The 11,992-nt window shown below is 26.0% G+C and overlaps 1 protein-coding gene across 1 annotated transcript; it reads right to left on the bottom strand.

Annotated features, from left to right (window-relative positions):
• Nucleotides 1-7,101: 7,101 nt before the first annotated feature.
• On the bottom strand, nucleotides 7,102-10,772 carry LOC126895186 (tubulin gamma-1 chain-like). The gene is made up of 9 exons (XM_050666773.1): nucleotides 10,565-10,772; nucleotides 9,669-9,874; nucleotides 9,317-9,600; nucleotides 9,058-9,252; nucleotides 8,879-8,990; nucleotides 8,305-8,439; nucleotides 7,610-7,792; nucleotides 7,305-7,493; nucleotides 7,102-7,238 (listed from the first exon to the last, which is right to left on the bottom strand). The coding sequence occupies exons 1-9, from the start codon at nucleotides 10,611-10,613 to the stop codon at nucleotides 7,218-7,220; spliced, it is 1,374 nt and encodes a 457-aa protein (XP_050522730.1). The 5' UTR covers nucleotides 10,614-10,772; the 3' UTR covers nucleotides 7,102-7,217.
• Between the last annotated feature and the right edge of the window lie 1,220 nt (nucleotides 10,773-11,992).

Here is an 11,992-nt window from a genome sequence, read left to right as displayed (position 1 = left end):
CGTTTAAATGTTGTTAAAAAAACAAACTATAAATATTTGCTAGACCAAGAATTATTAAAAATGTAAAAACCTAATGGGACACTCTGTATGTACTTCAGTTCTAAATCTTAACAATAGTTACGATTTGATTATAATAGAAGCTACATAATAGAATTTAGTAGTCACATAGGGGCATTATTTGGAGGGGAGCAACTCAGACGTTTACCTCATCTAAATTTTTCGTACATACTGAGGCCACAAAGCGTTATAAAACACAATTTTAGCAGGACAAAATTACTCAAAAACAGTCAAAATTTCTACTTTTGAATAAAAAAAAAGGCTGATAAAAATGTTTTTGAGGTTTCTAAATTCAAATATTTTCAATTCTAATAATTTGATAAACCAGTCTTCAATCATATTTTGATATTATATGATAGAAAAATAAGTCATTATGTATTTATTTTATACTTATCATATGTTAATATATTTAAAAGAGAATCTTTATAGATTATATTTTATATTTAAAAAGTATTCCACTAGATTTACTCTTGTTTAAACTCATGAAACTTCATATTACATAAACCAAAAAGGAATCTAAAATAATTATATTAATGAATAAATTTAAACATTTTATATCTAATTGGTGAATAATATGAATGAAACAGAAAATGTTCAAAGTTACGTATTATTTCTTCAGTATATTTGATTTTTTTCACCAATAAACTATTGAGATTAATCAATTAACCCCAAAGAAATTACATCAAATTTGATAAAATTAAACAATATTAAGTTAAAAAAATATATAATTCATTAAATATATAACATAAAACTGTATGTTTAACTCACTAAACATTATATAATAGTGTTTCTTTTAATACTACCACAATATAATCAATTAATTTATCATAATTAAGAAAGTTTTTATAATTAAATTACTTTATTACTTTGAGAACTTAGTATTTTAAAAGTATTGTATTGAGTGTTTGTAATTGAATAGATTGTTTGTGTCACGTGACTCGGTTAAGTTAAATTGTAAAGATGACTACAAGCCAATTATAATTTTTAATTTTTTAACGAAATTGAGCTTCGGATGGCATGTATTATCTTAAAAAAATTGTAGTTTTTCTCTCATTATAGTGCACTAAGCACGAATTAAAATTTAAATCACATTTTTCGACAATATCATTATGCAATCTCTGTTGTATTTAATTATAACAACTAGTTTCTAAATTTTATTTTTTATAAGAATGAATAAAAGATACAAGATTTAGCAAAGAATTAATAATAAACATTATGCTTTTAACACTTTCTCTTTCGTGTTTAATTTAGTAACAAATACTACTAAATTTTTAATTTTTTTTTGTGCATAGTATACCATATAAAATAATGGTTATTTAACTAATCTAAAAAAAAATGGAAATCCAAAACGTGCTTTTAGAATAAAGTAAATACTTATAAAGTTAATTGATATTTGAAACAAATGTTTTATTTTTACAAAGTAATTCTGTGATATTAAGGAATAGAAAGATAAGTATAAAATTGAAACTTTGAAAATTTATTATAGAATTGTTTTTTTTTTTTATTGAATTGTTAGTTTTGTTACCATAGGAATAATTGACATGAAAACAGGACATCCTTTTTATTTAATTTATTTTCATATTATATTACTATAAATTATGAAAATTTTAAAAATAGTTAGGATAAAAAAATTGTAGTAAAAAATAAAAATAAAATTTTTTCTGAGTTAACCATTTTGCATATATATGTTCAAAAATTTATAAATTTTATTGACATATAACTATGATCCCAAATAATTCATAGATTGTTATATTATTTAAGATATATCAGTGTTTTCAGTTTTTTGCTAGCGTTGTACTATGTATAGAGTACATCTTAAGAAGAATAGTTACAGCTTCGAAGTGGTCACTATACTGTCGACCTAGCTTGTTTTTTGTTTGTTTTTATATCAGTAATCGGTTAATACCAACAAGGTTAATATAGTTATTTTTTGTTGTTGTTGATATTATTGGTATCTTGTTATTGATAATGACTGACTTTGTTATTGTTGTTATTTTCGACATTATTGAAATTTTCTTTTTCTTTTCGGTTCCAGAAATTTTCAGATAAGTTGATATGGTTTTTTACATGTTGTATTGTTTTCTTTATTATTTCGTCTTCTTTTTCTTAATATATAATAGTTAATCAATTTTTGCTTCAGTTGTCTCTTTTATAATTTTTTTACTTTTTTTAAATTCAATTGCTTTCTTTTTTATTTGTTTACCAAAATGAGCTTCTTTATTCAAAATTGTGTCCGCTGTTTTTGGAGTGTTCGGCTGCCGCGAATTTTTCCACTCTTTGGTAGTATACATCATTTTCTTATTCTTTCATTCTTATTGTAAATGCTCTTCTTATTTGTCCAATGTATAAATTCATAGACACATAGTGTTAACATTTTTAGTTGGTCATCACCGTGTCGTCTCTATATCGTAGCCATACGTTTGGTTTTTGACCATATGACATGGATATATCTATAAATATTTTATATAATAGCAATATCTTCAATATACAATGTTATATAATTATACAGGTTTTCAAAAAGTAAGGAAACGGCCAGTTGTTACAAACAATAAGAACCCGTCTCCTTACTTTGTGAACACTATAAGAAGATATCAAAAATTGTATAGACCTTTACATAAATATTTGTGGCCATTTTCTGTGAATTTATTAAAAAAATATTTTTTAGTATTCGATGTTATGAGTTTGGTTGATATAGTACTCAAATATTATAACTAGTGGTGTACGTGTTTTTTTTTTTTTTTTAAAGAGAAGAATTAAAACCTTTTTATTTTTTGCTTATTAGTAATAAACAGAATTACATAACCTTACTAGTGCCAAAGTCAAATACAGTTAATAGCTATAATTAGACAAAGGAAGGGGCTATAGACCCTTCAGCCCGCCTCTTGAGTACAACACTGACTGTAACTGAATTTTAAATCTCGTTTGAATCTCGAGTTATTTATTAAAAAACGAGAAAAAATTAGTGCATTGTAAGTATAAATTGGGTTCTATAGCTCTATAAATTAAAAATTAATGATGATACATGAAATATAATAATTCAAACATTTTTTCAATTTCATAATATATGTAGAATTGTGCTATATCATTTATTTTTAAATACATTTAATTTTAGAAAAGATAACTTTTTTTTTAAAAGTTGTTATAATATAAAAATTTTGAGCTTTTCACATTTTTTTTAATGTTAACAGCAATTATTTCAGCGTCTAGATATGATAGAAACATAAAAATTACATTTTAAAATCCTTATTCAATAATATAAATTATAAATATCAGCCATTGAAAATGTATTATTATAGGTTTAAACAAAACAAAGTTGTAAGGAAATGTTCAGTTCAGCTTTGAATTTTTGTAAAATTACCGTCATAACCAATTTTGAATGCCATATGTAGTGTTTTTGTTTACTAAAATAATCCGCTGTCGATAATTAGCTGCCACACCCTGGCCCCGCAGATGACACAGCGCCCTGATATCAAACTAATTTTGACATTTCTCCCTGATCGCAATGTATGATTACTACGATCTAAATAACCCCAAATTTGCATTTTTTGATTTAACCTTCTTGCCCAAACATCACAGAGTTATATATTTGTCAGAATAACTTTAGAATTGTTTATACACAATGTACGGAAATAATTAATTTTGACCTTTTTTCGCCAAAAAATTATTGAAATACTGTATTATTCAATAATTTACTCGTGATAAATAATTATTTATCACGAGTTTTAATTAAATATAATTAATTAAAATGTTTTTTTCCTTTGATTATGACTGTATTTATTCACAGGTTACTGTAATTATTTTCTACGACATAGAAATTTACCAAGGTTAGTAAAAATAGTGTAGTGGTTTAATCTAAGGAAAGACTGACCATGATTGAAGAACTTAAATTTCTATCATGTAAGTTTTAAAAACTCTTTCGCATTTATGTAGAATTATTTTATATTACATAAGTGTTTTCAAAAAATCGTGACCCTAACTTACCCTATTTATCTCTTATTATTTAATCAATAACTTTACAACTCTGAAACCAAAAATATTCAAATATTCAATATATGATTAAACTTTAAATTTTTATTGATAATATTTAGGAATTAAGATAGCATTACCATAGGTTAAAAAAAGAAAAAAAAATGTTATTATTTTAAAACTAGAAGAAAACTTTTCTCTCAATTAATATACGGCATACACACTCGTGCATAGTTTGGTACTATATAACAAAATATTATATCATCTGAACGATAATACATTATTATAATAGGACATTAATTTTTTCTTAGCTTTCGACTTTAATCTAAAAACGAAGTCGCCAATACTTTTTAAACATAAAAAGAACTCGACGATTATTCATTGAAATTTTATATTTTATCTTTATATAAATGCATATTGAAAGAGATGTTTGCCAGCGTCAAATCTAAAATTTAGATTTATTTTCTTGACAACAACAGCAGCATTGTGTCTGCTTAGGCGTTCGAGATCTTTTTCTCGTCGACGTCTGTTCGAACAGCTCAAGTCGTTGATTTTTCTGGTTGCCGTCACCTCTGCTGATTGCTGTATAACAATCCATTGGACGGCATTCGGATTCGTGACCGAACGTAGACGTTTTTTCTTCTGCAGCAATAGATGAATACGAAGTTCCCGCGTCCAGGGTGATCTTACTGAACTTGTCGGCCACGTCGCCTATGCCAGGCATCAATGATCCCACACCCAAAGGCCCCATCTCCACCACCGTATTCTTATAGGGCATATCGTTTACTTCGGCTGGAATATGCACTCTAAACGCTGGAGACCTTGTGTTTTTGCTGCGGTTATCGCAGAGGTCGTGATGGCCTTTTGATTTTAACGGCATACTCTTGTGCATTGTACCCGATGGAAATGCAGTACAGGCAATCGGATCTGCAGAAGTGATATTAACTCTATAAGTATTTAAATATGCGTATTATTTCGGAGGACTATTGACAAGAACAAATAATATTGAATATTGACAAAATACAGGCTTTCGTTTCCACGCGATGATCGCTATGGTATATAAATTTACTTTTTTTTATACTATTCACTATATGTAAAAATATATATTATTTATACGCCTTATTGTCATAATATTATGAACTGTCGAAATGATCTATTCGACAAACCGTAACAATGTTGCGCCGAATAATATCGTTGCGATTTAAAAACAAAATATTTAAATATGATTTAGAAAATCATTCAAATTATTGATCAAAATCATGAAATAAAACATTTATACTGCGGCCACCATTGATTCCTCCATCGCGGTTACGGAATAACATTTACATACGTTTATTAATGTTCGTGTATATATTTATTTATGTATTTATAACAAGACGATAGTTGTGAAGATTCAATGTTAGCTCTCTCATAGAACATCGATGGCAAACATTAAATCTGTTTACAGTTTTCCTTGTATGTACGAACATTTGCACTTATCGTAATGGCGAAAACGAAATTATTTTCATACAATATTTAATAACATTTTTCTTATTAATTAAACATTTTATAAGTGTCTGTTTTATAGGCGATTTTCTATAGAGTGTAACGCTACTATAAAATATAATATCCGGGAGGTATTAGCTCTGTTGGAAACTAAAAAGGTATTGGTTTTTTTATTTTAGTAAAGAATATAACAAAATTAACACAATGGTAAATTTATAAAAAATTTTAATGAGACATACGTAAAATATACTAATAATTGATTGATTTTTTAATTAACAACCATTTTGAAAAACAAAAATGCAAGAGAAAAAATTTAATTATCAACAGACATCATTGCCAGTAAACCTTCGTGATTAACCTTTTCAAGCACTTGGTATACTATCGTGTACTCATCATTATTATTTATTTTAATTTACAATTGTAATTTTAAAGTTAAATGAGTGTTTCCAATACCAAAATATGCTAAATTATATAAACAACAACACTAAAGAAAAATGTTATTCTAAAGTTGAAAGTTAAAAAATTTCTCTGAAAATCTTTTTTTGTTTACTCTAGGGTAACTCATCATTGAAAAAACAATTTTTAGTCGTAATGAATTAGCAAAACAGAAGTAACTGTCGGATTAGTAACGATAGATGGCAAAGGAACTGGTGGTCAGAAGGAGCTCTAGGCAGCAGTAAATAGTACTAAGTACTATTGGCCCTATAAAAAAATTAAGTTAAACCCGTTAAATAGAGCATATATTGTCTGAGAAAAACGTTGTAGATAAATAAAGGCATTTAAACGAAACGCTTGAAAAGTCTGTATACTTGTATTATCGATAAGAGGTGAGGAGTGGTCAGCACTATCTACAACAGATAATACATATATCCTGTCGATAACTGAATGTCTAGCAAATCAGTTCTGCGACCCGTTTTACTGATGCATAAAAGCTTCCCAAGAAATTATTTGCTATTGCTATCAAACATTGTGTATTTGTAATGTTAATTTTGTATTATAATTTTACAATTTAAGGAAGTCCCGTGAAGATTAAATTATTAAAAATAAGAATATCAATTTAAACTAAAAATAAATATTATGCAACAAATTATGTTACTCTTTAAGTACTCTTAAATTTAAATAAAGATATTTTTCGTTAATTAAGTTAAATTAATTATAAAAAAATATTAATTTATTTTCTAAGAATTAAAAACATGATTCTAATAAGCTACAAAATAAGATATTTTAATTAATTAGATAACAAAAATTAAAAAATTGTTCAAGCAACCACTTTGTTATTTTTTAATCAGATATTTTCAAGTTATTAATACAATAGTATTAAGGATAGTATATTTTGATATCATTCACATAAGGTAATCAACTATCGGTAAACATTAAACATTAAGAAGTTTTAATAAATATTTAATTAGAAATAAACACATGAAATATTAAGACTTTTTTAGAAAACAAAATGATTTATTCATTAGAAAAAAAAATTACACAATAAACAATTATTATGGTAATAACAAGAGTATCATGTGTTTATTTATATTATTGTTTGCTATATTAGCACTAGGTTATTAAATTAAAGCTATTAGTTAAAAAAATATAAAACATTTTTTAATAGTATATATTTCAACAAATTCATGTATAAATATTTCAAATAATCTTAATAATTTTAGGACATAAATATAGATGTTTTTGCAATATTTATCTGCATTGTACTTTACTTATTCAGTAATATTTTTTTCCTGAAATAAATAAAAAATTGTTATAAGTATTTTCATTTATTTTAATAATTAATCTAATAATTTTACATTAGGTTGCCATTGAAGGTAAGTATCTTTGGTAGCTTCCAAATATTCATCTACGAGATTTTGAACTACACATCTAGAATCATCCATTTCACACAAGTCATCTTTAAACATATTTTGTTTGCGGAATTGATCTAAAAATGCTTCTCTATGTCTTAATTTATCATATTGATCTAAAACTCTTTGAAAAAGCTACAAAATAGAATACAGTTCATATTAAAATTTATTAAAAATAAATAACACACACATATATGTATATATATATAACAAAAAAATAAATAACCAATTTCAATAACAATTTATATTACTTGTGAAATACTAGTATGATTTGCTAACATAAGACCAGAAACACGATGAGCTGTGGGAACATATGGTGATTTTTTAGAAAGAGCAACTTGAATACTAGATGGTCCCCATTCAATAAACTGGACAGTCTTTCTTTCACGAATTCTTTGGAGAGATTTATATACTTGAGTAGGATCAACATCACCCTATAATTATTAAACATTTTTGTTTACATTATAACATCATTATATTAAATACTTTTTTCTCATTTTAATAGTCAGTAGAAAAATAATTTTTTGTACATAAATGACATTAAATTTATAAAAGATTTTTAAATGTTTCTAGTAATAGTGAAAATTCCATACAAAAAAAAATTTATTCAACTATGACCTGGCCTAGTTGGTTTCAACACACAGGGTTCTGGGTTTGATCCCCAAAGGCCAATGCGATTTTTCTTGTGTTTTCATTGAAGGTGTCACGTTTCTGGTGTTAACTGGCTATAATACCCATCCTGTCAATCATTGGCTTAGTCAAGAATCATCTTTGACCTTTTAATATATGAAAGATGGCAACCCACCCTCTGTAGCATGTTATGTTAGGGAAATAGAATGATGTAAAACTAATCTTTTTCATATTCAATTATGATCTCCAAATTTATACAAAATAATAGGAGCTAATCATTTTTTTGTACTTTAAGTAATAATATAAAATTTTTTACTTGTATGATATTTAAAATAGACAAGTAACAATGTGGTACTGATGTTCGTTCTTGAGCTGTAGATACCATCATATTTTTAGGTTGTAATAGTCTTCTCATTACATCAAACACAGTAGTTTTTCTAATATTAGCACCCTGTAAAAAATGCATGTATTGAAATTTATAATAAGAATAGGAAAATCTTGCATGACAGAACTGATTGAAATGTAAAAATTTATTATTCTTATCAAAGAATAAATTAAAAACATCAATTAAGAGATAACATCCTAACTAAATCTTATATACAATTTCATAAAAGTAGTATATTCTTTATTGAGTAAATAAAAAATATACTTTTATTTTCTATTTTTACTTTTGTCTACACTAGTTTTGTTATTGGAGAGAGATGAGTTATTTTTTATTTTAAGACAGCACATATGAAGATCAGTTGAAAAATTAAAGTATATACTGAAATGTGGAAATATTTTAGGCAAATACGACGAGTTTGAAGTCTCTCTATTGACATATATACAAATTTTTAATTGACTAGTTTTCATTTTTATGTCAGATTAAGTTTTTAAGAAATAATAATTACTTCATGATCAGATGTTAAGGGTGTGTAACCAGTCATAAGGAAGTGTAAACGTGGTGATGGAATCAGAGGGCCTATTAAACCTACCAAGTCATTATTCATATATGATGGATATCTGAAATAAAATTCAAATAATAATTAGGTACAATTTATTTAAAAATCATAAAAATTGACTGATTTACCTTAACGTGGCAGTGGACACAGACATAATAGTAGATACTAATGAATTAATTTGGGCAAACGATGGATTTTCTAAATGTAAACGATCAGTAGCAATTCGATTCAATGCTGTATTATCTAAAACTACAACACAATCTGCACTTTGAGCAAGTCGTTTTAAAGTTAGCAAAGAGTTATATGGTTGGACAACAACATCACTATCAATTAAAATTGAAAAAATTATCATTTAAAATTTGAAAATTATTAATATTTAAATTATACCTGATTTCATCTTGATTTGGAAAGACGCTGTATGTTTCAATTATTTTCTTAGGAAAACGATCAGTCAAATGTTCTAAAATATAAGATCCCATACCTGAACCAGTGCCACCTGCAATAGAATGACATAATACAAACCCTTGAAGACTATCAGCACCTTCAGATTCCCGATCTAATATATCAAAGACTTCTTCTTGTAATCTTTCTCCTTGGCTAAAACCTGATGCCCAATTATTACCAGCACCTCCTCCATGTTTGGATAAGTACACATTTTCAGGATTATAAAGCTTTAATAAACATCAAATAAATGAATTAAGTTAAATTAAGTTAAATTTATTAAATTTGAAATTTTTACTTTAGAGTAATTTGAGGTCATAATAGTATTAATAACACGGGGTTCCAAATCAAGCAAAACTGCTCTAGGAACATAATGATTATCATCTGCTTGATAAAAAAATACATCCTTGCGGTCACCTACACCTTCAGTAGCAAAGGGTTCTAAAACTCCTTCAGGATTAATACCATGTTCGGCACAAAGCTTCTTCCAAAATTCAAAACCAACTAATTGCATATTTATAACATTATGTAAACCATTGCATTATAATAACCAATTAATACAATGAAAAAAACATATTTAATAGAATAATATTAATATACTGATGTAATAATACATTTAGTTTCTTTCATCCACTTAGCTATTTTTTTATGTATAAGTTGATATATAATTTATTAAATTTGTTATATGTATAATTGTATATTAATATTTAAAAATATAATTAAAAAAAAAAACAAGTTATATAATATTCATTATATTTTTCTTTATCTTTTGTAGTTATTAATACAAGTTAATATGTGATTACTATCACACAATAATATCTTACTATGGTTTATTTAAAATTCTAATTGTTTTGTTATTACTTATTCTATTTTATAAATTGTATAGTAAATTTAAAATTATAATAATATATTTTAGTTATTATAATACATATATATATAAATAAAAATAATAAAAAAATGTTCACTAAACATTGTAGTATTAAAAATAATTAAACTGATATATAAACCAAATTGTCTAGGTTTATTACAAATAATATTACCTCTGAAGAATGATTTTAATCAAACGTCAAAATGTAATCCATCAATATAAAACTTTAAATATTTAATAGAAAAACTTATATGTAATTTACCAGAATTATTAACATTCTTCTACAATGAAAATTTATTTTGATATTTAAATAATGAAATTCTTACTTTGATTTCCACACTGGCCCAGTTGGACCGTTATCATTTCACAAGGCATTCTAAACAATAGTTATTATTGAAACATTAAAATAGAATAACAAATTTTTTTTATTAAATATTGCAATAAAGAAATCGTCATAAATTTTTTTCTAACAATTTTAATGAATAATTATTTTGGGAAAATGTAGGGATTATATGATTTCAGTAAGATAGTGAACGGTTTTATAATCAATACCATATGATAGTAACATAGAAAACAAACAGTAGAAATAGCGGGAATTTTAAATTGATAAGAGAGAAAACAGTGTTGTAAACTAAAAAAATTAATTAATTGTGAAAATAATTAAAATTACCAGTAGTTTCCATAGTTATAAGAAATTCTATTAGTTATTATTATATTTAATATTTAAAAATAAAAGTAAACTTTAATTAATTTAATTAAAATAACTAATTTACTTATACTACGCAATAATTTAAATGAAAAGTTCTAAAATTTATACTTACCGAATACTCATGGCATTGTCAAACAGCGTAAATTTAACAATTTTTGCTATTACGGCCATAGGTTCAAAGCGTGAACATAAGAGTAACAAAATACCTTAAGCCAATTCTATGTACCCGTACTAAATTTTATTTATGTAAACTTCTTCTTCTTCGTTTTCTTCGTCTTTGTTCCAACTACTTAAAGCCAGACACTCTCATCCTAAACTTCCACTGGACACAATCGTCCACATTATGTATGCACACGTTAGCTGTCCTCATGTCGTATTTAATAACATCCCTCCATCTCTCTTTTGGTCTTCTTCTACCTCTTCTTTCTTCAACATTTATTTCCATAATAGTTTTTACAGCTTCCGATTTCTCTCTCCTCATAACCAGATTAAACCATCCTAGTCTATTTTTTCTCATCTTATCTATGATTGACGCTATACCTATACTCCCTCTTATATGTTTGTTCTTTATTTTATCTTCTCTAGTCTATCCACTCATCTATTTAAACATTCTCATATTTTCTGTTAAACCCAACCACCCAACACTCTGAATCATACATCATATCTGGTCTCACTATAATCATATAGAACTTTCCTTTCACTCTCATTGGAATTCTCTTGTCGCATAACAGACCAGACGCTCTCTTCACTTCACCCACCTACACTTAATCCTGTGTCTTACATCCTTGTAAATACCACCGTTCTTTTGTATAACTGATCCTAAATACTTGAAACTTTCCAACATTCCTATCACGTCCTTGCTTATTGTCACTAATCTTATTTTTGTAATCAAATTTAAAAATAAAAAAATAACAATTTATACTAGGGATTTACCTACACAAGAAATTTTTTTTACTCCCTCTAAAATAAATATTTATCATATATTTATTTTCATCGTCCATTTCTTATATCCTTTTAAGAACGCTAATGAATTGTATAATAACAA

This window comes from Daktulosphaira vitifoliae, unplaced genomic scaffold (genome assembly GCF_025091365.1).
Source record: "Daktulosphaira vitifoliae isolate Bord-2020 unplaced genomic scaffold, ASM2509136v1 Scaffold_1, whole genome shotgun sequence".
Taxonomy (NCBI): Eukaryota; Metazoa; Arthropoda; class Insecta; order Hemiptera; family Phylloxeridae; genus Daktulosphaira; species Daktulosphaira vitifoliae.
Note: the sequence above shows the minus strand (reverse complement) of the source record. Positions and strands in the feature narration are given on the sequence as shown.